General features: G+C 39.1%; 3 protein-coding genes across 11 annotated transcripts in view; 2 read left to right on the plus strand and 1 right to left on the minus strand.

Moving 5' to 3' along the window:
• Positions 1 to 290: 290 nt before the first annotated feature.
• agbl2 (AGBL carboxypeptidase 2) lies at positions 291 to 21,708 on the plus strand. 9 transcript variants are annotated; one of them, XM_062035719.1, is made up of 25 exons: positions 345 to 363; positions 843 to 915; positions 1,413 to 1,679; positions 4,524 to 4,653; positions 4,955 to 5,122; positions 5,205 to 5,312; positions 6,675 to 6,819; positions 6,913 to 7,162; positions 10,856 to 11,254; positions 11,371 to 11,513; positions 11,722 to 11,881; positions 11,957 to 12,083; positions 12,150 to 12,250; positions 12,353 to 12,459; positions 14,831 to 14,909; positions 15,032 to 15,124; positions 15,206 to 15,289; positions 15,358 to 15,456; positions 16,620 to 16,722; positions 19,187 to 19,405; positions 19,490 to 19,520; positions 19,628 to 19,803; positions 20,078 to 20,213; positions 21,258 to 21,347; positions 21,510 to 21,708. In XM_062035719.1, exons 4-25 carry the CDS (start codon positions 4,542 to 4,544, stop codon positions 21,574 to 21,576), a joined length of 2,997 nt encoding a protein of 998 aa, XP_061891703.1. In that variant the 5' UTR covers positions 345 to 363; positions 843 to 915; positions 1,413 to 1,679; positions 4,524 to 4,541; the 3' UTR covers positions 21,577 to 21,708. The 9 variants fall into 9 exon arrangements, with proteins under 9 accessions (XP_061891704.1, XP_061891703.1, XP_061891710.1 ...); XM_062035717.1 differs by lacking the exon at positions 345 to 363 and adding an exon at positions 391 to 695; XM_062035724.1 differs by lacking the exon at positions 345 to 363 and adding an exon at positions 391 to 695 and having other exon boundaries at positions 19,682 to 19,803.
• On the minus strand, positions 21,604 to 27,381 carry tmem17 (transmembrane protein 17). Its single transcript, XM_062035730.1, has 5 exons — positions 27,224 to 27,381; positions 26,969 to 27,072; positions 25,454 to 25,567; positions 25,193 to 25,336; positions 21,604 to 21,834 (listed from the first exon to the last, which is right to left on the minus strand). Exons 1-5 carry the CDS (start codon positions 27,330 to 27,332, stop codon positions 21,757 to 21,759), a joined length of 549 nt encoding a protein of 182 aa, XP_061891714.1. The 5' UTR covers positions 27,333 to 27,381; the 3' UTR covers positions 21,604 to 21,756.
• Positions 27,036 to 27,404, plus strand: part of ccdc34 (coiled-coil domain containing 34) — a 38,060-nt gene continuing 37,691 nt past the window's right edge. The window contains exon 1 of the mRNA XM_062035729.1: positions 27,036 to 27,322. The gene's annotated coding sequence lies outside the window, so the exon portion shown is untranslated. The remainder of the gene's footprint in view (positions 27,323 to 27,404) is intronic.

The following is a 27,404-nucleotide window of genomic DNA, read 5'->3' on the forward strand; positions in this document are numbered from 1 at the left end:
TTACAATATTGTTGCCGTCTACGTGTTTGTAGATGTCAGTGTTGCCAAATGCCATATTTTTACTTTCGAATCAAAAATCCCACAAATCGCTTAATGTAAAATAATATCCCCCTTTTAATATTGACAAAACAAAAATAAAACATCCTGCACTGCACCCGATGTGAAATGTCTACAATGTTGTTTTTTTAAGCTAAAACTGAGAAATATTGAATTGTCTAATATTGTATCAGATAAACCGGAACACAGTCAACTCTAGCGGGTTTGGTAATTTTCGTCAAATTACGCTAATTTACATTTTTTGGTACGATAGTTTGTCATTTCCTGTTTGGCAACACTGACAAATGAAGCTGTGTGCATTCAGAGGTAAACCAACGGAATAGTTGGTACATTTTAAGACTCACACGTAGAATGACTGACGTGGTCCACTGATAACCTGAATTAATATGTACCCACCAAACGTTAAGGCAATATTCATAGGTTTGTGTCTGTCCTAGCTCGCTACTAGCTTAACTAGCAGCTTCTTCCCCACAAAGAGCCCTATGGTGTTTGTTGGTGACGTCGGTTGCTTAGAAACAGTAACATCCTGTTCCTCGTCAAAGCCTGGGACTTCTTTACAAGTTATTCACTGGTTTAGTTTTTACTTTGCGCAGATTTTATGCACGGCGTCGTGGCCATACGGCGTAAAGCCACGTCAGGTAAGTGGTTCTCTTAATTGGACATTACAAAACCCATCCAATGGATGTTGAGAAGAGCTTCCAATTGTACATGGAATTTAAGTGACTTGTAATACTAATTTCAAGTGTTGCATTAAAGTCATTCATTTTATTCTTTTGAATCAACAGACAATCGAAAATGCCTTCAAGAGACCAACTCTTCTTGGGCGTTATTTTGGCCTTTCATCACCTGCCACAATAGGTACATGAAAACGTGTAGGATGTGTAGTCCTGTATTTTTTGCCTATTGTGTTATACCATGCCTACTTGCAGCTAACACATTTCAACTTCTACCTCACAAATAAGTACACCCCTCACATTTAGTCTAAAAAGAGGATACTCCAAACTCAATATCTGTAGGATTGTTCCATAAGTACCTGCTTACTATGCGGTTTACAGTGGTGTAGTTGCACTGTCAAACAATATATTAGTAATCACTCTCAAAATGATGCAGTAGAAATGAATGTCTTCAATTCAAGCAGCACAGGGAATGACATCAGAGCATTCTGATTGGACACTTTAGTATCTTCTTTGATCTTGCAAAATATAATGAGGCACATCATTGCTGCATCAAAGCCTGTGTATTTATAACAACCTCAGCTATCACAATAAGCACAACCATTTAAATGCCTTACTTGCAGCTATTACAATATATTTTCACTGTTCCGACCTTAGACATTTCTATGTTCTGTTTTGCAGTAGTCTGAAGCCCTCTGATTAGCCCCAAACCAGCTGGGATAGGTTACAGGTCACCCGCGACTCCAGACAGGATAAGAAGTAGGAAATGAAGTCGTAGGAACTGAAAAGAGAGAGTGCAACTAAGTTGTGCTGTACCGGACTGAAAGAACAAAATGAGTTGGAGACCATATGTACATAATTCTGCCTAATACATCAGAGCATATCATAACAATCCCGGGATCCAAGGAAGCACAGCAATGACATCAGAGCACACTGCTTCATCACTTAGTAAGTGCAAACTTTATTTTTTGTTCCATGATTTCAGAACCCAAAAAATATGCTTTAAGAAAATACCTAAACGATTAGACGGAGACAAAATTAGTAACTATTTTTGCTATTTCTCGCAAAGATAAATAACGTAATAAAAATATAGTGGTACCTACAATTACGAACCCCGCTTTATGCAAACTTTCCCATTACAAACCACTAAGTCTTGCAGGAAATCCATAATTTTAGAACCAAAAAATTCTGCTTTAAGAAAATACCTAACGATTAGACGGAGACAAAATTAGTAATTATTTTTGCTATTTCTCACAAACTTTCCCATTACAAACCACCGCCCGTACATAAACATAATTCCATATACGAATTTAGTCCCCAGATCTAGACTTTTCTGTGCCCGAAAGTATTTTGTGCAGGCTCTTCTAAACTTTTTACACTACCTTTAAAATTGCCGACCTTAACACACTAACAGAGATCCTCAGTTCCAACCTCCTACATAAACTCACACATACACTGAGAAGCTAAATGGTAAGGTGGCCTTTATCTGACTCTTTCAGTCTCTTTGTATCTATGTTGCAACCTGACTACGTTTCTTTGCACTAAATCAGTCTGATTTTTCAAATAGTTTTTTTTGTATTTTCACACCTACATGTGAAGTCCCAGACACTCTACGCTCGGTAGGCACTTCCCTTTAAGAGCATCCTAACTGTAACCTCGCAAAGGAAAATTATTGCAGATCAATTGTTAGGTATCAATTGTTAGATGTCAAAATCTAAACAGCATTATAAAGGGAAGCGTATTATAATTAACCATTAAATATATTGGTCAATTCAAGGATCACATTCGTCTTGTGAATGATGCCGTTCGACTACTTGTTAGATGACAGCAAGCTGAGCAAAAGTACTCAAGCATTAAACAGTTGGAAATGTACATTCAAAAGTTTAGAGAAGGTCAAGTTAAATTTACCTGTAAAGGAAATACAATAGTACATTAACTTACGAGTTTAACTGGGGCTGTGACGAAGCTCCTTACTCAAAACTCTTGTATCTCAAATCAGCGCCTTCCTTCGAAAGGAATTGAATTGGTGCCCCCCCCCAACCCCCAAAAATAAAATAAAATAAAACAGCACAACTTTATTTAATTATCATGATTTCATGCTGTGCTATAGAATTTCACATTAGGCCTGCATTTTGGACTTTATGTTTCTCCCAATGAACCGCAGCTCCTACTTGCTCCACTCATGCAGCCCCAGGCTATGACGTCTGCCATCAGCAAGCTTGACTGTAGTCGATACATGTCAAGTTGGTACTCGCTTGACTTACCAGCTGTTTAGACAAACATATCTGTGTGCCAACTCATTTTCAGGGGAACATAATCTTTAATGCTATACAAGTACTGGATATCTAAGTTTAATTTTTGTTTTATTGTCCATTAAGAAAATATGCTGTAATATATCTTGCTAAAGTGCTTGAAAGTGTGATACTAGACAGAGTTGGGGATCTTATTTGCACCGCAGCCAACCAATGTGGCTTTAAGAACAAGCACAGCACTGACTTGTGTATTTATGCTTTAAAAGAAGCAGTAGAAAAATACAGAGGGCAGGGCTCTACAATGTTGGTAGGTTTTATTGATGCATCTAAGTCATTTGACATAGTTAACTATCACAAACTCTTCACCAAGCTGAAGCATAGGGGTGTTCCAGGTAGTGTCATACGTATTCTGGCATATTGGTACGACAGGCAGACGATGCAGGTAAAATGGGGGAGTAGTTTATCCTCTCTCTGGGGGAGTTGGCAATGGGGTACGGCAGGGTGGGCTTCTATCACCAGGCCTATTCAGCCTGTATATGGATGACCTGTCAAGGCAGTTGAATGATTGTAGAACAGGGTGCATAAATGGGAACACCTTAATTAACCACTTTATGTATGCTGATTTGGCCATTATATCTCCCCGTAGTGCAGGGTTCCAACAGCTTCTGAACAAATGCTCAGACTATGGAGTCAAGTTTGACATCAAGTATAATGCCACAAAGAGTATCATAATGATATGTAGGACCAATGAGGCTCAACATCTTAATTCCACACGTTTCTACTTGTCTGGTCAAACCCTGTCTGTGTGCAACAATGTAAAATATTTAGGCCACATCTTTAATGATAAGATGTAGGATGATGCTGACATGCTTAGACACGGAAGAATGCTGTATGTCTAAGCCAATATGGTGATGGGAAAATTTCACTACTGCTCTGATAAAGCGAAACGGTACTTGTTTAAAGCTTACTGCACCCCTATGTACACGGTACCCCTCTGGGTGAGGTTTAAGAAAGAGAGCTCGCACAAACTCCAGGTTGCGTATAATGACTGTCTCAGAATCCTGCTCAGAATGCCCAGGGGTAGTAGTGCCTGCCAGCAAGCTTTTTTGTCAGAAAACTGATAAGTTTAAGTTTATATGTAGACCGCAGGGGCCTGAGAATGATCTTATTATACAGATAACCAATCCTAGGTGTAGTGCTTCTAGGTACCAATCCTATATATGGAAACACTGGTATGTGTGCCTTTTATAGAATGTGGAAAAACATTTTTTATTGCTGCTTTTATTTATTAGATGCATTTTACTGAATATGCACAAGCACTGTTTTAATATTATATGATATAATGCCTTTTATACTGTATTCTTTGTTTTATGTACTGTATGTGATTGTATGTCTACTTGGACGTTGGAGTCTGCAATAAAGCTTGATTAATTGCTTGTTGAAATGTGAGAGGTGTACTCAGTTTCGTAGGATGCTGTATACAGTATATACAGTATATATAGACTGATGCTCTTTGAAATGTATGTTCTTTGTGATTTAGGCAGGAAATACATCAGACATGGCCGGTCCTGTAATCAGGAGTTGGTGGAATTCCTACCAGTTGCACAAATTGGACACCAAAAACTCCAACAGAGAGGAGGACAAGGAGGATGTGACAGTGAAAAAACAGTGTAAGTTTTTTTCATGCGTGTTCACTTATGTAAAGAGCCATGCTCACTATGTATTTCTATGATGCTGTTCAACTTGATTTATTTGACCAGCGGTTTAAAAATAACTGATGTGCCCCAAAGGTGTTCGAGCCTAAAGCCTATCTACGCATTAAATATTAAATATGCTCCTTTATCACTCAACTTTGTACACTGAAGTACAGCTCAGCATAAAATGAGCAAACTTGTTTAGTGAGGATGAGTTAAATTCACAACCTTAATAGGAGTGAAAAGAGGTAATTGATTATTTTTTGTGTCTCCTCAGTATCCATAAGTCAGACACTGCGAACCAGACAACTACGCATAAACTTTGATGAAGGACGTCCAGTTTTGAGTCTAAGAGCACCGCTGGATCTGGTTCATTTCCCATCTGTCTCCTGCCCTCGTTGGCCCATAGAGTGTGAGGTCATCAGCAATGCCATCCATCACATTGGTAATGCAACACTGTAATTCTGACCCAGTGAAGAGTCCACAAGGATGGTCAGGATTGACCAACATTAATTGTTATATTTTAGAGTGGGAGCCTCCAAGGCCCGAGCCTTTCTACCACCCTAAAGGCCATGAGAGGATACCACTTGCATCTTTGGAGGAGGACAGACGAGTGGTCTATTGTAATGACCATGGTAACTATAGAACTGTACATCAGACATAATATTTGTTCTCCAAATATTTATGTACAGTACATTTGTCTACACTCATAATGTAGATCTGGACAATAATAAGGAGAGCTACTATCATTAAAAATGTTTGAGGAAACAAATCAATGTATACAGTATATATTTTGATGACAATTTTCTTGCAAGTACAGTACTACCTCAACTAATGAGCTTAATTAGTTCTGCTCTTAGCTCAAAACACTCCCATTGAAATTAATAGAAATCAATTTAATTTTGGCTTGCCCCCCCAAAAAAATAATTTTAACATGTAACTTGCCTCTTAAAAAAATTACTTTTAGAGAAGACATATTGTATGAACAATAACACAATAAAATGTATTAGTAACAACTACAGTAGTTTCATGAAAAAATGTAATATTAATGTACAGCATGGAGAGTGGACTTTTACTGTATCTCATTCCAACTGCTTCTCCGTCAAACACACCATCAGTAGCTTTTCCATTATTTAATGGATAAATGTCCACCATTTTATAATATTTAACCTTCTTGGCTGGTGTTGGACTAATTCTGGTTCAGTATGCTGCAGACGAATGCGCTCGGTCATCTTTTAGATGATTTCATTCTTTATCTGCTGCTCACTGCTCCCCTCACCTCCCAGGGGGACAAGGTGATGGGTCAAATGCAGAGGATAATCTCACCACACCTAGTGTGTGTGTGACAATCATTTGTACTTTAACTTTAACTTTAATTTAATTCAATGAATATCATGCCCTTCTTCTCAGCACTATCCTTCACACGCATTTTCTTCCTTCCCATGGTTGGAAAACAAAGTTATGTCCATCCCCATCTTTCTAATGCGAGCGAGTAAGTCCAAATGTTTTGGTCGGATCTTACGGGGTTCATTGTGACATTTGCTGCATCAAACTAATGGCAGGGATACCATTAGTTGTACCTCAAATTTTTGGTTGTAACTTGAAGCCATCAATCAATCAATCAATGTTTATTTATATAGCCCTAAATCACAAGTGTCTCAAAGGGCTGCACAACCCACAACGACATCCTCGGTTCAGATCCAACATAAGGGCAAGGAAAAACTCACAACCCAGTGGGAAGTCAATGTGAATGACTGGAGCCTAACATTTAGCCAAGAGACAGCTCTCATATCCAAAAACGTTTAAGTCGGGACACTCTTAAGTGAGGTACCATTGTATACATCTTTAAATACCCCCATGCAAATACATATTATATGTTTATATACACACAAACCCCGTACATACAAAGCCATAAATGGCTTGAGACATTAGTCTTTATGCCACAACGGAAACTTTTTGCTTTTGAAAGTATTTGTTACCGTCTTTTTTTTCCATAGGGAGTAAGTACTTCACATGCTCTCGTGTTGGAGGTTTGAGGGTGTCCGAGAGCAGGGCCTCTTTCAATGACTTCAGACAACCGCAACTCTCTCTTGAGTTCGAGTCACGATTTGAGAGTGGAAACCTTCAGAAGGCTGTGCAAGTGTGAGTCTTGAGGGCCTTCGATCATATTTACCTTCATTGCACACTTTTCTCTTTTAGCTTACACTCACGTGTGTGTGTGTTTCTTTTTCTTAGCGGTCCCTTCAACTACGAGCTTACCCTGCGCGCAGATCTCTACACTAACAAGCACACGCAGTGGTTTTACTTCAGAGTAAGAAAAATGATAGCCGGGGTGACCTACCGCTTCACCATTGTCAACTTCATGAAGCGCCGCAGCCTTTACTCCCAGGGCATGAGGCCGCTGCTGTACTCTGAGAGATCTGCTGAGGAGAGCGCTGTTGGATGGCAACGTACTGGCTCCAACATCGCGTACTACCGCAGTCAGGTAGGTGGCACTACCATCTGGTTGTCTGTTGTCTGTCTCCTTAATATTGCCTTATTGGCAGGTGTTACTGAGTTACCTGAATCAGCAGTAAGTGTAGTGTTATTTTGATATTATTATAGGGATGTAGTTTCTGTCAGACACATAAAAAAAGTATAATTTATAGCTATTGTCCCAGCACTATCTTAAATTGTAGATCCAGGATAATAAAAGCTTAATTATTGCATGTTTCATTATAGTCTTTGAATATAAAACCATTTTTAAACTTTCCTATATATTTTAGGTATTGAATCGCAAACGCTTCTCAGTGCCTTCCTTGAAGAAGTTTCCAATGGTTATAGTCCTTGTTGTAGTGATGGTAGTAGTATTGGTAATAGTATGTAATATGTAATACTAATATGTAATAGTATATAATATTAATAGTATTAGTATCTGTAACCCCTCAAGCTGTATTGATTTCTGCTTTGGACGCAACACTTGAACTAAAACGGGTTTACTCACAGTGTATAATCAGAAGTCGGCAACCTTTATTATCAAAGGAGCCCTTTTTTATGCTCAGTGTGGCTGGAACCATGCTAAAAAAATACAATACAACAAAAACACAAAACACCCAAACATACATTTTTAGTCCCCTCTTCTACTATAGATAAATAGTCCAGAGTTAACACAGTTTATAAACTTTTACAAGTTGGAATCTTTTTTTATTTTACCTGTTACAACAAACAGAAGCGCAGTGTGTGTGTATAATGGATGAAAGCCAGTGTGCCTATGAAATAGTATGTTGGTTGAAACTCGCACCCGAATGCCCGAAGAGGTTCTGCAGAGCGTTAAGGACGGGAATTGTTCCCATTTTTACAATTCCGATTCCATTTTTAATTCTGCTTAACAATTCGGTTCTTAATCGGTTCTCCAATTTATTCTCATTTGGCTAAAAAGATAACACACAAGTTGAGTAGCATTAACTTTGTTTAGTTTAGAAGACACATGAATGTACAAACTCAACAGTGAGGTCTTAAAGGGGAACTACACTTTTTGGTAATTTTGCCTATTCACAATCATTATGAAAGACATGACGATGGATGGATTTTTTGAATGGATTCTAAATATTAAATAATCATGTTTTTTATGTTTTTTCTACATTTCTTTAATATAGAATGCATTAAAAAAAACATCAGTTGTCTTTTATAATGATTGTGAACGATAGGCAGAAATTCCCCCAAAAAGTGCAGTTCCCCTTTAAGAGGCTGACCACCTCCAAAGGGCGCCAGGGTAAGGACTCAGAGGTTCACCAGAATAAAAATATATATATTTTTGAAAATAATTATAATAATATATTTAATAGTCTATTATAGAAATAAAAAAATACTTACATTATTATCTATAAAATAATATATAAGCTGACCACTCAAAAGTAAAACTACATCAGCCAGTGAATAATACAAGCAAGTCAAGTCCAGTAAAAGTGTGCATTGTGCAATTCTGCAACCAACAGCTATAAACATTAACTATTATTTTCCCAAAAAATAAGCATATCTGCTTTCTTCAGGAAGGATATGAGATATTTTTTTTATACCAATTACGATGTCTCCGCTTAGGAGAACTATTCAGAAAATGCTGTGTTGTTTGTTAACTTCTCGCTACATATCAAGCACATTTTAGCAACTGCACATGTGCACATGTTGGCATTGCAGGCAAAATAATCTGTCAATGCAGAATATACTTTCTTCAGAGATGTTTCTTTTTCGGGATGTATTCATGGTTAGCTTACCACAACGGTGGCACACTCTAGAAGTTGACGTCTTCCTCATGTCTCACCGCACACAGACAGACACAGACTCTCTCCTTTCCCCTTGCCTTCCTCCCGCTCATTCAGTTATCAACCAGAAGTCATCCTGCACACATTCACAGACCCTTTAAAAAATTCCCGGTGTTGAAATCTCCAAGATCTGCGATGGGAGCAACAACAAGGAGTCTTAAAGGGGACATTTGATGAATGTTATCTTTATTGACCTAAAAATGTTTTTACAATGTTGAATACTCAAGTTAAAGCAATGCCAAAATGTCAAATCATAAGGTTCATGCATTTTGGCGTGAGCTTGCAGGCAGTTTTGGATGCCTCTGTTCATGCGGTTTTGCAATCTGGCTACGTCGTGACGTCAGAGCGAACTGGATTACATATTTAGACATCAAGTGAAGCAGAGGGGGAGGAGCTCCTTCAGGTTGTAAGGAAACATAAAAAAATAGAATACATTATTATTTTCATGTAATCTGGGCATGCGCATAATAACATAGACGTGCAATGGGTGGCGTGGCGAAGTTGGTAGAGTGGCCGGGCCAGCAATCGGAGGGTTGCTGGTTACTGGGGTTCAATCCCCACCTTCTACCATCCTAGTCACGTCCGTTGTGTCCTTGGGCAAGACACTTCACCCTTGCTCCTGATGGCTGCTGGTTAGCGCCTTGCATGGCAGCTCCCGCCATCAGTGTGTGAATGGGTGAATGTGGAAATACTGTCAAAGCGCTTTGAGTACCTTGAAGGTAGAAAAGCGCTATACAAGTATAACCCATTTATCATTATCATAACATGCAGTGACATAAATGATGCTAAAAGCAGTTTTTTTTATGTACAGTCCGTATTGATCGGAAAGTGTGCAGGTATATGTAATGGTGTGACCGGGTTAACCAATATAATGTTTATTAAATTTATTCCTGATCGTGCCTGCAAAAAAAAATAGTGGTGACGACTTTAAGATATTTACGTATTTAGAGAGGGAGGGGTGTGGTTTAATTTGCAATCTGGGAACGCCTCCAAAATCGAATATCTTGCAGACAGACTCAAAAACAGGTTATAAAAGTGACTGTAGAGCAAGATTTACACCAAAACATATAATACATATGGCCTATACCACAAGGAAGTGTTTTAAATGTAGAGTAAAGTAACCTTAATTCCCCTTTAAAATTGTCATATTATGATTTCTCCCCTCTACATTTAAAACACTTCCTTGTGGTCTACATAACATGTAATGGTGGTTCTTTGTCCAAAATGTTGCATAGATTATGTTTTACAGACCATTTTCAGGCCGCTTCCTGACCGTCTCCTCAGGATGCGCCGTTTTGTGGGCGGTCTTATTTATGTAGCTTCAGGCTAATTTCTTTGTATAAGAAATGTCAACAGCGGGGGATGCAGGTGCATTTACGAGCCAGTCTGCCCCACAACAAGAGGATAGAGAAAAAGAATAAGCTTATTGACTACAGCGTCGGAATACAAGGGCGGACCCGTGCAAAACCCTTCCGTTAAATTTATTCCATATATGGATAATTCGTTGACGTCACACTTGGGATAACGTCACAAATTGGGCATAGTCCAAATGGTTTGTATCCCAGAAGTATGAAGGAGGGCAAGATTTTTTTACAGATATTTTCGCAGTTTGATTTAACATTTTCAGGACTTATGCAGATCTCAAATACACAACAGGTACCAATAGGCAAGTAAAGCTTGTTTTGCATAACAGGACCATTTTAAGAGTGTGCTGGTTGCTGACTGCTGGTATATATTTTCAGTTCCTCCAACATTATTGTTTACTGACATCAGGTTCAGTAAGAGTGAAAGTTAGTATTTATTGTGGTGGTACAAAATGTGTACATTTGGAATAATCATGTTGGTATTTTTCTGACAGAGCTCTATGTCTTTCTATTCAGAATCGAAAGGACAGCAATGAGTCAAAGAGTCTGTACTCCCTCACGTGGACTTTCCAGTTCCCTTACGAAGCTGACACCTGCTATGTAGCCCACTGTTACCCTTACACATATTCACACCTGCACCGCTACCTTAGGAACGTTTCCTCCAACCCAACAGTAGCAACATACTGCAAAGTGCGGGTGCTGTGCCACAGTCTTGCTGGAAATGCAGTCTACGTGCTGACAGTGACGTCACGAGCGGGCGGAAAGGTAAAGGACAACAACAAGAAAGCTGTGGTGGTGACGGCCCGCGTGCACCCTGGGGAAACCAACGGCTCCTGGATGATGGAGGGGTTCCTCGACTTCCTGCTCGGGGACTCGGCTGATGCTCAGCTTCTGAGGGACACTTTTGTTTTTAAGGTGCATATAGCCTACCTGAGTGGTAAATGCGCCACTTTTGTCAAATTAAAACACCACTGGACCTAAAGATGAAGCCACAATATGCAATGTCCAACATCCTTTCTTGGATAATACAGGTGGTGCCAATGCTGAACCCAGACGGTGTGGTGGTTGGCAACTACCGCTGCTCTTTGGCAGGCATGGATCTCAACAGGAATTACAAGACGGTGCTCAGGGACTCCTTTCCATGCGTATGGCATACCCGAAACATGGTGGAAAAGTGTGTGCCTTGTTTTTATTACACATGCTGTAGCCAGTATCTTTATATTCTCATAATCAATGCAATGCATACTTGCATAGAGTATAAGATGTTTAAATGTTTCTCAAATTTCCTTGGTTTTGCTCATTATATTTGCATGCATGGGTGTTGTTGATGACAAACCATCAGTACACAACTCTCAGGGACTGTTACTGTCTATTTTCCTCAGACTAATGAACCAGACAGATATCGTTCTTTATTGTGACTTTCATGGCCACAACCGTAAAAACAATGTCTTCATGTACGGCTGTAACAACCAAGAGGATGCTTCAATGAGGCTTCATGAGAGAGTTTTTCCGATGATGATGAGCAAGAATGCCAGCAACAAGGTAAAAACACATATTTTGTTGATTTGCATTTATAACTCCACTTGCTTATTTTCAAATATATCTTTTTATTTCCAGTTCTGTTTCAAGAGCTGTAAATTCCAGGTTCAGAAGAGCAAAGAGGGAACCGGTCGAATCGCCATGTGGCGACTTGGCATCAAAAACAGTTACACTATGGAGGCCACGTTTGGAGGCTCTACACTCGGTTGGCTTACACCTGAATACTTTATGTGTGTATGTTCGATATGTTTTAAGTGTCTTGTTTAATCAGGTGACCGCAAGGGAACACATTTTACCACTCAAGACCTCAAGTCTCTGGGCTTTTACTTTTGTGATACCTTGCTTGACTATTGTGATCCAGAGCCTAGTAAGGTAAGAGGGCAGCACATCTAATTATGATTAAGTTGATCCTTACCTGAACACACGCATTTTATCTTGATGAAGCCATTTAGTAGTCTTATGTCATATTTTCAGATGACTTACTGTCTGACAGAACTGACAGCGATGCTGAAAAAAGAAGCCCGAGAACGTCTGGGAGAAGAAATAGACACGGACGTCCTGATCTCTGATTTTGAATCTGGGTAATATATTAGATTTATATATATTTATATATAAGTTTACCCTATTATGGGAATGTGAGTGTGAATGTTGTCTGTCTATCTGTGTTCGCCCTGTGATGAGGTGGCGACTTGTCCAGGGTGTACCCCGCCTTCCGCCCGAATCAATCAATCAATCAATCAAAGTTTATTTATATAGCCATAAATCACGAGTGTCTCAAAGGGCTGCAGAAGCCACAACGACATCCTCGGCTCAGATCCCACACCAAGGCAAGGAAAAACTGAACCCAATGGGCTACAATGGCGGTATAGCTCGGTTGGTAGAGCAGCCGTACCAGCAACTTGAGGGTTGCAGGTTCAATCCCAGCTTCTGCCATCCTAGTCACTGCCGTTGTGTCCTTGGGCAAGGCACTTTACCCACCTGCTCCAAGTGCCACCCACACTGGTTTAAATGTAACTTAGATATTGGGTTTCACAATGTAAAGCGCTTTGAGTCACTTGAGAAAAAGCGCTATATAAATGTAATTCACTTCACTTCACTTCACTCACTACACTGAGAAACCTTGGAGGGGACCGCAGATGTGGGGAGCCCCCCTCCTGGGAGCCCGGTAATATGGACGTCGAGTGGATGTAGTTAATAGTGTAAGAGTCCAGTCCATAGTGGGGCCAGCAGGAGATCATCTTGAGTGGAGACAGGTCAGCAGCGCAGAGACGTCCCCAACTGATGCACAGATGAGTGGTCCACCCCGGGTGCCGACTGGTCACCTAATCTGTGCCCCCCCTCTCTACCAAGGAGAAAAGAGACGGCGGATCAACTGTTCTAAAAGGGGGGTCTATTTAAAGGCTAGAGTATACAAATGAGTTTTAAGATGGGACTTAAATGCTTCTACTGAATGCAGCTGAGATAGGCTCCAGCACCCCTGCGACCCCTAACGGGACAAGCGGTAGAAAATGGATGGATGGATATATTATTGCATGTCCTCCCCGTGACTGCCTGGGTTCCCTCCGGGTACTTTGGCTTCTTCCCACCTCCAAAGACTTGCACCTGGGGATAGGTTGATTGGCAACACTAAATTGACCAGAGTGTGTGAATGTGAGTGCAAATGTTTGTCTATCTGTGTTGGCCCTGCGATGAGGTGGCGACTTGTCCAGGGTGTACCCTGCTGTAAACCCGAATGCAGCTGGGATAGACTCCAGCCACCCCCGCAACCCCGTGAGGGACAAGCGGTAGAAGATGGATGGATATATATATTTGCATGCATGGGTGTTGTTGATATATGAGGGGTGTAACACATTTTAACAATTCGATGTGATTTGGTATTTGTGGTTGCCGATACGATTGAGGGACAATCTCTTTTTCTTTGAACGATACGATATGAAACAATTCAGTGAGTTTAAATTATTTCAGTAACTTTTTAGCAAAAGAAAAAAATCAACCAGTGTGACCCTTAAAAAAAACTGGATACTGAACCCTGCAAGTGACGTTTCCCATATTCCTGTTATTTCTTGTAAGGGAATTACATTTAAATGAATTAGATTATAAATACAAACAAGCAAGTGAACAACAATTACCGGCCAATGCATTCACATCTTATCTGAATAAAGTGCAACCAACACTTTAGGTTAAAAATAACAAAAGGAAACCTTACTAACTTTGTAGTTTAATGTAACGGCAGCACGGACCATGAGCAGCTAATAGTTACATATATTTTGGCAATCTTTAATCCCACTAGAAAGAACGCTAACGACAGTAACGGTGCAACACAAAAATGACAGCACAACAAACACACATTAGGCAAAACAAAGAGCAACTTTCTGTTACTAAGGTAACATATCTGACTATCTCATGGGGAACTCATGAGATAGTCAGGGAAGTTGTGGGACGGCATGGCGCACTTGATAGAGTGGCCGTGCCAGCAACCTGAGGGTTCCTGGTTCGATCCCCACTTAACGTCCATTGTGTCCTTGAGCAAGACACTTCATCCTTGCTCCTGATGGGTCGTGGTTAGGGCCTTGCATGGCAGCTCCCGCCATCAGTGTGTGAATGTGTGTGTGAATGGTTGAATGTGGAAATAGTGTCAAAGCGCTTTGAGTACCTTGAAGGTAGAAAAGCTCTATACACGTATAACCCATTTACCATTTAACTCAACAGTGTCAAAATACAACATAAGGCCTACCATAGCTCAGGGTCACTATAGCTTTTGGTAGAAGTGGAGAACCAATTTAGTCACGTGATTAAAACTGGATTCCAAAGTGAATACTTCATGCAGCACAGCCTCACTCTGACGACTTCCAGGGGCCCCCAGTTAAATTGAGCTGAAGACCTCTCTATTAGATGGTGTTTGGTGCAACTGCATGCTGTGACTGAAATATGTTACCTATTTCTCTTTTGCAGCACCAGTGGTTCTGATAGTTCTGATTCTGAAGGACTTCCAGTTCATTTGCTGAAGCAGGAACAAACTATATGTGCAGAGGTATACTGTATGTGTGGTCTCCTCTCCCGTGTGGAAGAACAGTTACATTTTTTTGTGATATGATGTAAAAGTGCATATATGTAGTATTTCATTTTCTTATATGCTGTTTTTTTCCGTTTAAGCAAACTTCTGTGAAGCATAAACAGAAAATGAGCCATAAAGAAAGAAACAGTCTAAAGACTAACGCGCAACAAAAAGGCCTTCCTTTAAATACTGTAAGAGACTAACATATTCCCACAAGTAGCTAATGTATGAACAGAAGTACAACATATCTAATGATCTCCTGGACTCTGCAGGAGTCAGACCTTCAGCAGGAGGAGAATGCAGGTAAAGAGAGCACCCAGGAAAGGCCACCGAGAAGACACATTAGAAAATGGCAGGTATGGTCTTGAATATAAGGTCACGTGAGGGACTTCCTGACACTAATTTGAACCATTTATGTTTCAAGATAAATACCACACTCAGGAAAAGTGTAATCCCTGCAGCAAATACCAATCATGGAGACGTCAGTCATGTGACCCTTTGGCAAGGGTGTGAGCCTGTCAAGGTAATAAAGTTTTACGGTGCTGTCACCGTAAAACAATGCCTTTAAAGTGGATTTAGCTGACAGAAAAAGGAGTCTCATAAAGGATTGTCACACTTAATTTACAAATACAATGGTTCCCTGGTTTTAATAAAAGTGTCCGCTGAAAATCAAATTGTATGGAAACCAAAACACTTTTTGTCATATGAAATATGTTCATCCATCCATCCATCCATCCATCTTCTTCCGCTTATCCGAGGTCGGGTCGCGGAATATGTAAATCCAATTAATCCATTCCAGACACCCAAAATATTGACATAAAACATTATTTTTTCAAGAATAATTGTAGTTTTTATGCAGAAAACAATGTAAAATACATGCAAATGACCGATAAAAAGGATAAATGATGGCTCTTAAAACTATTGAGGTTAGCGGCATGGTTGTTTGTTATTACCCTTCATGGTTTGGCTAGACTTAATATAACATTATGGTGCATTCAGTGCCACTTTGGAAACACGGACCCTCGTTGACTTTGGACTATTACTTTATGTTACAACTTATTTTGCAGCCATAGTCATACAAAGTATAGAGAATGAGTCAGCAAAGTGTGTTTTTGGTGAACAGTTTTGCCTAAGGCCTAATCATACTAAAACTGGTGCGTATGAAAACCGAGGTACTCCTGTATTTTATATAGCCAAAAATTGTAATATGACTCAAGTCAAGATAGGCATTAAATAATTACTTGAATAAAATTAAGTATTCTATAAGTACTGAATAACTGTTAAGTAACTTGTGATTAATTTAGTAGTTATTTTTTAATAGTACTTACACTACAACCATAATTGATGTGAGAAGTACTCTTTTAAATGAACCCTAAACAAGATTTACAATGACCTCTTTCGCTTAAAATACATTTTAACTTATTTATTTGTTCATGTGTGTTCACATACCTACAATGCTATGCAAAAGAGACACATTAGAGTTGTTGTTTATGCAGTCCAACAGTATTTTGGTCTTTTACACAGAAAGTAATGCAGTAAAACACATGAAAAAAAGATGTACAACAAACTTCATTGTTTTTTCTTGGGCTCATATCCCACCCCTATACAAGATTTTATGGAAATATTCGTAGTATTTTTTTGTGTAATCGTATTAACTGAATCTGCCTTATTGTGTGCTTGTTTTAGGGCGATTGTCGAGAAGACACAAAGACAGCAGCCAACATGCATCCTTACGAGAGGGCATGCCCAAATATCAACACCATTGTAGCTCTCTCACCTCACCCAGGTTGTGCGTTTTGTCTCCAATGTTTTATTGTTGCTTTTTGACTTGTACCTGCAGTAAAGCATCAGTTGCCACTCGAAAATCAAAGCATGTAGTTGAGGGGTGTCAAACTCTTTTTCATTGAGGGCCACGTCGCAGTTATGGCTGTCCTCAGAGGGCCGTTTGTAACAGTAAAAATATATGAATATTACTTACGGCTGTCAAAAAAAATAATTTGACATCACTAATAATAATGTACAATTGCCTCCATGATATTACAAAACCCAAAACCAGTGAAGTTGGCACGTTGTGTAATTCGTAAATAAAAACAGAATACAATGATTTGCAAATCCCTTTCAACTTATATTCAATTGAATACACTGCAAAGACAAGATATTTAATGTTCGAACTGAGAAACTTAATTTTTTTGTGCAAATAATCATTAACTTAGAATTAAATGGCAGCAACACATTGCAAAAAAGTTGGCACAGGAGCATTTTTAACCACAGTGTTACATGGCCTTTCCTTTTAACAACACTCAGTAAACGTTTGGGAACTGAGGAGACCTGTTTTTGAAGCTTTTCAGGTGGAATTCTTTCCCAATCTTGCTTGATGTACAGACCGCAGAGCACTTTTCCACTTTGCATCAGTCCATCTTAGATGAGCTCTGGCCCAGTGAAGCCGGTGGCGTTTCTGGGTGTTGTTGATAAATGGCTTTCACTTTGCATAGTAGAGTTTTAACTTGCACTTACAGATGTAACGACAAACTGTAGTTACCGACAGTGGTTTTCTGAAGTGCTCCTGAGCCCATGTGGTGATATCCTTTACACACTGATGTCGGTTTTGGATGCAGTACCGCCTGAGGGATCGAACGTCAAGGGCATCCAATGTTTTTCAGATTCAGATTCTCTTAACCTTTTGATGATATTACGGACCGTAGATAGTGAAATCCTAATATTCCTTGCAATAGCTCATTGAGAAATGTTCTTAAACTGTTGGACAATTTGCTCTGCATTTGTTCACAAAGTAGTGACACTTGTCCCATCCTTGTTTGTGAATGACTGAGCATTTCATGGAAGCTGCTTTTATACCCATTGATGGCACCCAACTGTTCCCAATTAGCCTGTTAACCTGTGGGATATTCCAAATAAGTGTTTGATGAGCATTCCTCAACTTTCTCAGTCTTTTTTGCCACTTGTGCCAGCTTTTTTGAAACAGGTTGCAGGTATCAAATTTAAAATGAGCTAATATTTGCAAAAAATAATGATTTCCAGTTCGTACGTTAAGTATCTTGTCTTTGCAGTCTTTTCAATTGAATATAGGTTAAAAATGATTTGCAAATCATTGTACCGTAATTTCCGGACTATAAGCCGCACCTGACTATAAGCCGCACCAGCTAAATTTAGGGGAGAATACAGATTGCTCCATATATAAGCCGCACCCGACTATAAGCCGCAGGGTTTTGATGTGTAATTACCGTAGTATATAGGGGTTCCTGCTACCACGGGGGGGATTGTCGGGACAGAGATGACTGTTTGGGAACGCAAAGCGTCCCATTTATTAACAATAACTCTTTCAATCATTCAATCAAACTTTCACATCTTTGACATGGCGAACAGCATTCGTGCATAGTACAAATAATACAACGGTGCAAAGTAATACAAAGTGCTCGCCTGTACGTTATCAAAATAACCAGCCTACCGGTATATGAAAAGTCAGTCTTTAATCATTGTGTCATCGTCTTCCTCCTGCGTACTAAAACCACCGAAATCCTCTTCGTCGGTGTCGGAGAAGAACAGGCCGTAAATAAGCCGCACCCTTGTATAAGCCGCAGGGACCAGAACGATGGGAAAAAGTAGCGGCTTATAGTCCGGAAATTACGGTACTCTGTTTTTATTTACAATTTACACAATGTGCCAACTTCACTGGTTTTGTGTTTTGTACTATACAAGTGCGAAGCATTAGTACTAATCTAGTGTTAACTTTTTCTAACTCAGAGACGATGCAGTAGCTCAGTGGAGCTCGGCAGTAGCTATGTTACTTCATTACACTGACTAGCCTTGCGGCATTTGTGTTCTTCATGCTTTCGGTGTACTCCTAGCTGCACACATCTTTTGTTTGTTAAGATATTAGATACAGATTTACCTGCACTCTGGGATCACGACTACAGCAAACGTGACATGTGAATGATAGGCAAAATTCCACCAAGAATGCTGTTCCCCTTTAATACAATGTTTGTTGCATGATCAGATAATATTAAAGTTTTCTGTCAAAACTGAAAGAACGAATATTTAGAAAGAAAGATTAACTGCTTTATTGGAGATAGGCTCCAGCACCCCCCGCGATCCCGAACGGGACAAGCAGTAGAAGATGGATGGATGGATGAAGTGCTTTTATTGATGCACATTATTTCCTGTGGCGGGCCAGATCTGAGTTTGACACCTGTCTGAATAGGCTATAAATGACTAGTGCGTGTAATGTTTACATCCAGCAGACCAACAAAGGGACACAGCACAATGGAGATACTCATCACAGCTGCTGCACCTCCGTGCTCTCTTTCCAAACACTCAAAAATGTAGTCACCCCAGCCAGCAGCATAATGGTCAACAGCAACTGCTTCACTTCAGTGCTCTTTTTCCAAACCTTCAACAATGTAGTCAACCAAACCAGCAGCATCATAGTCAGCAGCAGCAGCAGCATTGCAACTCTCGTGAGTGCTGCATCTTCTAATGTTTGGTTTGCACACTTACTAGTTCCACACAGAAACTGAAAAGTAATTTGTGTTACTTTTTAGAGCTATCAACAGACCGTGCAGAAACAGACAGGTAAAAACCCAGTTTTTGACTATCAATTATTAATTCAGTCGATTCATATTCACATTCTCCTCATTTGTGCTGTCTGCGTCACTCTCATTTGACATTGATCCTTCAAGGCATCTGCTGTCAAGCATCACCATTGATCATTTCACTGGGCACCCTGTTTACAGGGCGACAAATTCCTTTCGTGGCCAAAATCGTTACTATGTCCACCGGGATTTTCCCCCTGTACATGCAGACACATCCAACACAAAATGGCGAGATAAGAGAGAGGCAGGAGATGTTGGAGAAGGTTGGTCCTCAATATTGACACAATGACTTTACCTTGCCTGACCACTGATGACATCCTATACAAGAGCTATGTATCACAAATTTTACCTTGACAAATAATTAAGAATGTGTTATAGTAGACCGCTTATTCATTAATAAATGTTTAAGGTAGAAGGTACGATAAACCAATTTATTGTAGCAGGTTATTGTTTGCTTTGTGCAGGATTTATTGTTTACATTAAAATACTTGCAATTTATGTGTTTTAAAAGGCGAATTTTCCTGTCATTTTATTTAGTTGGATTGCTGAAACTTCTTCCATTTCGAAAGCGGAATCGTGAAAACCTCATCTTGGAAATTTCTCGGAGAAAAGCAATGTCCTACTCTAATGTATTAGGTCCTGTACTAGGGTGCACAGACCTGAGAGGAAACAGGTACACATTTTTTAAATTCTGGTTTTACTGTCATAATTTGTCTCACCTGTGATTACTAACCAAGCTACTTTCAAATTGATGTTGCAATCAAAGAAGTAAATAGAGTGGATCTGTAGGTATGTTTTGGGACAATGTCCTTTTTCCCCAATAGAAAATAACAATTCAGTTAAGTTCCAGAGTCAAACCATCATAAAACCTGACTTTGCCATATTCTACTAAACTTTCCTGCATTATATAACCACTGGGCATACTGTATGCCAGTGGTACATGTGAAATGCAAGCTCTGGTATTTTATGTCTTTTTCCCTCTTATTGTTTGTAGACTTTTTGAACCTGCGCTGCAACCACATCATTTCCCCATTGTGGGATGGATAAATTCTATGCTTTCCTACAATATATTAGACTTAGACAAACTTTATTGATCCACAAGGGAAATTGTTCCACATAGTAGCTGAGTTTCAAAGGATGGAAAGGATAATGCAGGTATTAAGTAGACTAAATGTACCATAGTAGCAATACAAAATATACCATATATGTAATATTTATATATTATATATACAGTATATAATATATACTGATATATTATATTATATTTGTATATAATATATACAATATATAACAAATCCCAATTACCATGTACAATATTACAGTATATGTAACAGCTGTATATATATATATATATATATATATATATATATATATATATATATATATATATATATATATATATATATATATATATATATATATATATATATATATCTTATTGTTGACTGAGCCGCCAGAACATCAGGTGTCTTGCTTTTGTAGCGATACAACTGCAACAGCTTCCAATTTAATTTCAAATCTTATCAAGCTTTGCCAGAGATGATGCAGAAATTGCATTGAATATTTTAATCAGATTAGTAATGATAAAAAAATATTAAACTAATTTAGACAGCCCTACTATATTTATGTGCATATATACGCTACTGTATAATCTAGTATTTGTTGGGATATGGCAGTAATAGAACAAGCGTTCACATGTGTTTTCGTTTTTCCTTAGACTGTGGAATGGAGCTTTAGAAGGGAAGGAAACAAAAGGTGTTTTACCCCCTGTGACAAAGTCATCCACGACCACAAAGTTAAACAACAGGTGAGCTTGAGGCTGAGGATCTCTAATTTCCTCACTTTCAAAGAAAATGTCTAAAAAGGTACCCATTCAGAGGAGCCAGTTGCCAGAATATCCCAGTATGCGCTTATGTAGAGTACATTGCTTACTGGGATAATGGACATTCACATGGATGGATGTTTACAGGAGGATCCCACTCAATGACATCATGGTGTCTGATAAGAGTTTTCAAACTTTCCTGGATCTAACATGACATACTGACGCTTTTCTTTTTGCAGTATCCATTTATAATGTTTTTATTATTTACAAATGTACACAAAACCATATCACAATTGCAGGTGAAATATGCTGACTAAAATACAAAAAAATAAATATGTTTTCTCTCTGAATGAATCAATGAGGTGCTTGTTCCAAAAGTTGATAAATGGATGTTTCAGTCAAACTGGTGCAGATGGAATTGACTTTCTGTGTGTCTGACCAAGTCCCGCAGAGCCACAAAACCAACGACGGCCTAGCAAGAAAAAAGACAAAATAAATAATGTTGTTAATATTAATAGGAAAAGACAAAGATAATTATGTCCATTAGGGATGGGTATGATGGCCTAAAATCCCTATTGCGATATACATCCTGCAATAACTATATCACAATATATTATTTGTAGGGTTGTCAAATAATATATTTTTTCTTTAGATATAATCACATTTTGGAATTTGGGTAAATCATGATTAATCACAGGTGATTTATTCACTTTCATATTCAATACTTGAGACCACAATATTTGTACACCGATGCAATTTTATTGCCAGAATGTCATCCAGGAACGTTTTTAAACGTTTTACTTGAATACATGTCATTTATTTGCATGGAACTCTGTGACAGTTTTATTAAAACTTATTTCAGGCTGTAATTTGCAGTGAAATTTGCCAGTCTTGAGTGTCCTCCCTCATTTTTGTAATTATGTATACATTGATCTAATCACTGACTGTAAAGTAAAAGAGCTTGTACAGTCACAATAAATTGCATGATTAATATGTGTTCATGATTATTGCGATATATTTTTTGTGTGATTAATCACAAGTTCAGTTTTTAATTTTGACAGCCCTAATTATTTGGTATGTAAATGATAATAGAACCATTTTAAAACGGGTTACAAAGCCCTTATGTGGCTTCTGACGTATGCGGTAATATCCATCCATTATTGAATCTTGTGGAGTGTTTTTTTTATTTTTTTTTATACAAGTTTTTATTTATTTTATTTCTGCTTGTATTTCTTTTATTTGTGTTTTATCATTTTAGTATGTTTTTCCTTCTGTGATATGGATCCCCCTGGGTATGAAATAAAATGACTATATATATTTATATATATATACATCCATCCATTTTTTACCCCTTGTCCCTCTTGGGGTTGCGAGGGATGCTGGAGCCTATCCCAGCTACAATCGGGCGTACGGTGGGGTACACACTGGACAAGTCCCTACCTGAATGTTGTCTGTCTATCTGTGTTGGCCATGCGATGAGTTAAAGTTAAAGTACCAATGATTGTCACACACACACTAGGTGTGGTGAAATTTGTCCTCTGCATTTGACCCATCCCCTTGTTCAGCCCCTGGGAGGTGAGGGGAGCAGTGGGCAGCAGCGGTGCCGCGCCCAGGAATAATTTTTGGTGATTTAACCCCCAATTCCAACCCTTGATGTTGGGACCCATTACCTCCCTGCTTGGCACTCAGCATCAAGGGTTGGAATTGGGGGTTAAATCACCAAAAATTATTCCCGGCCGCGGCACCGCTGCTGCCCACTGCTCCCCTCACCTCCCAGGGGTGGTAGCGGGGGTGTATATAGTAGCGTCCCGCAAGAGTTAGTGCTACATGGGATTCTGGGTATTTGTTCTGTTGTGTTTATGTTGTGTTACGGTGCGGATGTTCTCCCGAAATGTGTTTGTAATTCTCGCTTGGTGTGGGTTCAGTGTGGCGCATATTTGTAACAGTGTTGGCAAGTATGAGTCCCAGTGATAGTGCCGGTGAGTAACTAACATTAACTGTTGCCGGTTAATTTCCATATCTGCTCATTTGTAGCCTTTAGGCTAAAATAACGTTACCTCTTATGTCAACCAGGACTGCAGTAATGTTAGCTAGACTAACGTTACCTAAGCATAGTCAGTGGCTAACGTTAACATTAGCCTTTTTGTATGTGTCTGATAACGTTAACGGTATCTTGTAGCCTACACCACTCCAGAGTTTGCAGGTCTGTCTAATAAACTAGTGATTGCAAGATGTGAATTAAGATAATGTTAACGTTATCCTATTTCAGATGATGACATTCATGACAGCCAGAGTGACCAGGGCAGTGTTTGCTCTGTTATTTTATTTTTTTTAAATAAAAGTGAGCTTTTGTTAAACCAAGTATTGTGTTTTTTTCCATATACAACAACCTATCTAGATTCGATAAGAGAATCGATAAGGAATCGGTTCGATAAGAGGATTCGATAATGGCATCGAAATAGATAATTTCTTAACAAACATCATCCCTAGGTCCCCTTTAAGGTTAGGATTAGGGTTAGGTTTGGGGTCTGGGTTAGGATCTGGAGTTGGGGTTATGGTTGGATATAATCAGCTGAAAAAGCAATACATTAAATGACCGAAATAATAACCAATGGTACGTTGCATTAGCCATCTTGGATCACATTACTAATCAAATGTCCACTCTTGCTTTGTCAGCGCCACTGGGGGCATGTCTATACACTACTCGAATATTAACCAAGTATTAGCGATATTATTATTATTATTATAAGTGCTAATGCAGACAAACTATTTTAGCCGCGTTGTGATCACAGAGCGCTAACTAGCTTATGCTGCGATATTGACATATTGAACCGGTGAGCTGCTGTATCGCCTCCAAGCTGGTGAAAGTTAATTCCATCCATCCATTTTCTACCGCTTGTCCCATTCGGGGTCGCGGGGTGCTGGAGCCTATCTCAGCTGCATTTGGGGGGAAGGCGGGGTACACCCTGGACAAGTCGCCACCTCATCGCAGGGCCAACACAGACAGACAGACAACATTCACACTCACATTCACACACTAGGGCCAATTTAGTGTTGCCAATCAACCTATCCCCAGGTGCGTGCCTTTGGAGGTGGGAGGAAGCCCACGCAGTCACGGGGAGAACATGCAAACTCCACACAGGACCTTCGTATTGTGAGGCAGACGCACTAACTCCTGTTCCACCGTGCTGCCCGTGAAAGTTGATTCTAGATCATGCCTCTCACCTGGATAGTAGAGGAATGTGGCCATAAACCGAGAAATTGGTCAACTTTGACATTCAACTCATACCTGGAAATGGCAAAAAAAGACCCAACTGGGGCACTTTTCTTTAAACACTTCATGAGGAAATGGGAAAATATGAACATCCAATCAGTCTGCATCCCAGTGAGACCAGACATTGTACAGTAAGTGATTGTTTTATTATGTTTGAAGTTTGTATATCTTGTTCATCACTTAGCAAGACTGCTGCATGATGCTTAGTGTTTGTTGTGGACGGGAAAAGCAAACTGCATGCGTCTGGTAAATTAATACACGACCGTATGCTTAAGATGAGCAACATTTGTAAATTGTACATGTTATTATAAATGAGCCTGATATAACCTAACATATATACTTACAGTGTCTATATAAAACGATGATGGAGGCTTTTGGATGTTTTTTGAGCGCTTTATAGGCAGAATAGAGCGCCATTGTTAGTTGACTTTTGATGGTGTTTATTTACAAGTTAGAATGCATTAAAAATCATTCCAGAAGGATTGTGATTGATAGACACAATTCCAAAAAAAGTGCAGTTCCCCTTTAATGTCCATGATTAAAAGAAGAGGCATACCTGAGTGAGGATGAAAAGAGCTAGCACAATGTGAACACCTCTTTCCAGCGGTTGTATGAGAATGCCTTCATTGAAGAGCTGAAAGAGGATTTGTGGCAACTGCAGCAGGATGCTCAACAGCCAAAAACCAGCCAACTCTGCCACCTTTCACAAACAGAAAAATTGCATCAACATCGTGCACCAGCATTGCTGTTGTTACCACGAATGTACGTGAGTGCAATGCATTCTTTCATTCTGCCACATGTTGTTATGATGTCATACCTTTTCATGCATGTTGCCCACATAACCAAGATAGAGTCTAATGGCCTCAATCCCAGTCATCAGGATAAGGACAGTCACCAAGATGAACTTGTAGTAGTCCGGCAAAGCAGAATACTAGTAGGATAGAAATAAAACATACAATACAGGAATGGGGTTTGGTTAACAGACAGAACTGAGGTACAGTGGGGCAAAAAAGTATTTAGTCAGCCACCCATTGATTGTCAATGGGTGGCTGACTAAATACTTTTTTGCCCCACTGTATATGTAATCTCTGCATTTGCATATTTAGCAATGAAGCATTTGCTAAAAGTGAGTATAAAAACACAAGAAGTTAAACAAATATGTTCAAAAACTACAAATTACCGTATTTTTCGGACTATAAGTCGCAGTTTTTTTTCACAGTTTGGCCGGGGGTGCGACTTATACTCAGGAGCGACTTATGTGTGAAATTATTAACACATTACCGTAAAATATCAAATAATATTATTTAGCTCATTCACGTAAGAGACTAGACGTATAGGATTTCATCGGATTTAGCGATTAGGAGTGACAGATTGTTTGGTAAACGTACAGCATGTTCTATATGTTATAGTTATTTGAATGACTCTTACCAAAATATGTTACGTTAACATACCAGGCAAGTTCTCAGTTGGTTATTTATGAGTCATATAACGTACACTTATTCAGCCTGTTGTTCACTATTCTTTTTTTTATTTTAAATTGCCTTTCAAATGTCTATTCTTGGTGTTGGGTTTTATCAAATAAATTTCCCCCAAAAATGTGACTTATACTTCAGTGCAACTTATATATGTTTTTTTCCTTCTTTATTATGCATTTTCGGCCGGTGCGACTTATACTCCGGAGCGATATATACTCCGAAAAATACGTTAACTGTTTTTCTGTCGCTTCTGTCGGCCCCCGGCAGCAATTGGTCGCTGCTCGTTGAGAAGAGCGATAGTCAAAAGTATTTTCGAGTCACTTTTTTAACAGTACCTACAGGGGTCTGATTACCTGCTAATATAAAGACAAAGTCATGAAGTTGGCAACACCATAACTTCTGCTCTATAGATTCATTGTGTTATAATGTGTTTAAAAGCGAGGTGAACAGATAATCTATTTTTAGTGGTCCACATGTCTTGATTAAAATGAACAGGAAATACTGATATAAATGCAGCATAAGACAATTATTACTATATTCCCTTTTATTACATTCAGTTGTTTGTGCACTGGCGCTGATTCGTACTGTTTTTGTACTTATTTTGATAATTTTTATTTCTCTATTGTTTGTAAATGTTTCCGTTTTTAAATAAAGGTTTATAAAATTCCATAAAAACAAAACAAAACAAAAAGTAAAAAAAATAAAAATAAAACCAATACACTTTGTTTTCTGCTTTGGGTGATTTCAAAGCTAACTGTAGAAAATACTGTTTGTAATATTTTTAAAACCCCTAAAAGCTACATCAGAGATATTAGAAACAGTTGTCGAAAAGATGATTTGATGAAAGGTGTTCTTACTTTAAGGTGCAACATGACAGTTTCACTGATCCACCACAAGGGGAAGAACCACATGTTAAAGAAGAGAGACATCTGGAGGGGCAGGCTGGACAAAACACGCCTGTCTGAAAAGCAACGAAGGTTTTTAAAAAATGTTTTTTAAATTTTTTTCAGTAAACGAAAAGCTACAGACAACACTCTAAACAACATCCGTGTGGTTAGCTAGCATAGCAGCCATGCTAGCTCGCTGCTATGCTAGCTGCGTGTTGACGTTACCGTGCGCTGAAGACGTGCGCCTCTCCTTCGACGGAGCCTGACTCTGGTCCACAAAGACGTTCCGAGAAAGGTCCTCCAAACGTCTTCTGATAGTTTCTGGTAAGTCCATCGTTTCAAAGTGCTCTGCTCTGTAAGGCAACAACCAAAAAAAAAAGAAGAAAAGCGACTCCCCTCTCACTCT

Source organism: Entelurus aequoreus, linkage group LG24 (genome assembly GCF_033978785.1).
Source record: "Entelurus aequoreus isolate RoL-2023_Sb linkage group LG24, RoL_Eaeq_v1.1, whole genome shotgun sequence".
In the NCBI taxonomy this organism is placed as follows: Eukaryota; Metazoa; Chordata; class Actinopteri; order Syngnathiformes; family Syngnathidae; genus Entelurus; species Entelurus aequoreus.

Bases quoted from the DNA above. Each gene is read 5' to 3' on its own strand.
- agbl2 (XM_062035720.1), top strand. From the start codon at position 4,542: ATGGCCGGTCCTGTAATCAGGAGTTGGTGGAATTCCTACCAGTTGCAC. The intron at 15,457-16,619 runs GTAATAAAGTTT...TGCTTGTTTTAG, and splicing joins AAGGGTGTGAGCCTGTCAAG to GGCGATTGTCGAGAAGACAC. The intron at 20,214-21,257 runs GTACACATTTTT...GTTTTTCCTTAG, and splicing joins ACAGACCTGAGAGGAAACAG to ACTGTGGAATGGAGCTTTAG.
- tmem17 (XM_062035730.1), bottom strand. From the start codon at position 27,332: ATGGACTTACCAGAAACTATCAGAAGACGTTTGGAGGACCTTTCTCGG. The intron at 25,568-26,968 runs GTAAGAACACCT...CTATCCTACTAG, and splicing joins CTGTCATGTTGCACCTTAAA to TATTCTGCTTTGCCGGACTA. The intron at 25,337-25,453 runs GTATGACATCAT...TGTTTGTGAAAG, and splicing joins TGGGCAACATGCATGAAAAG to GTGGCAGAGTTGGCTGGTTT.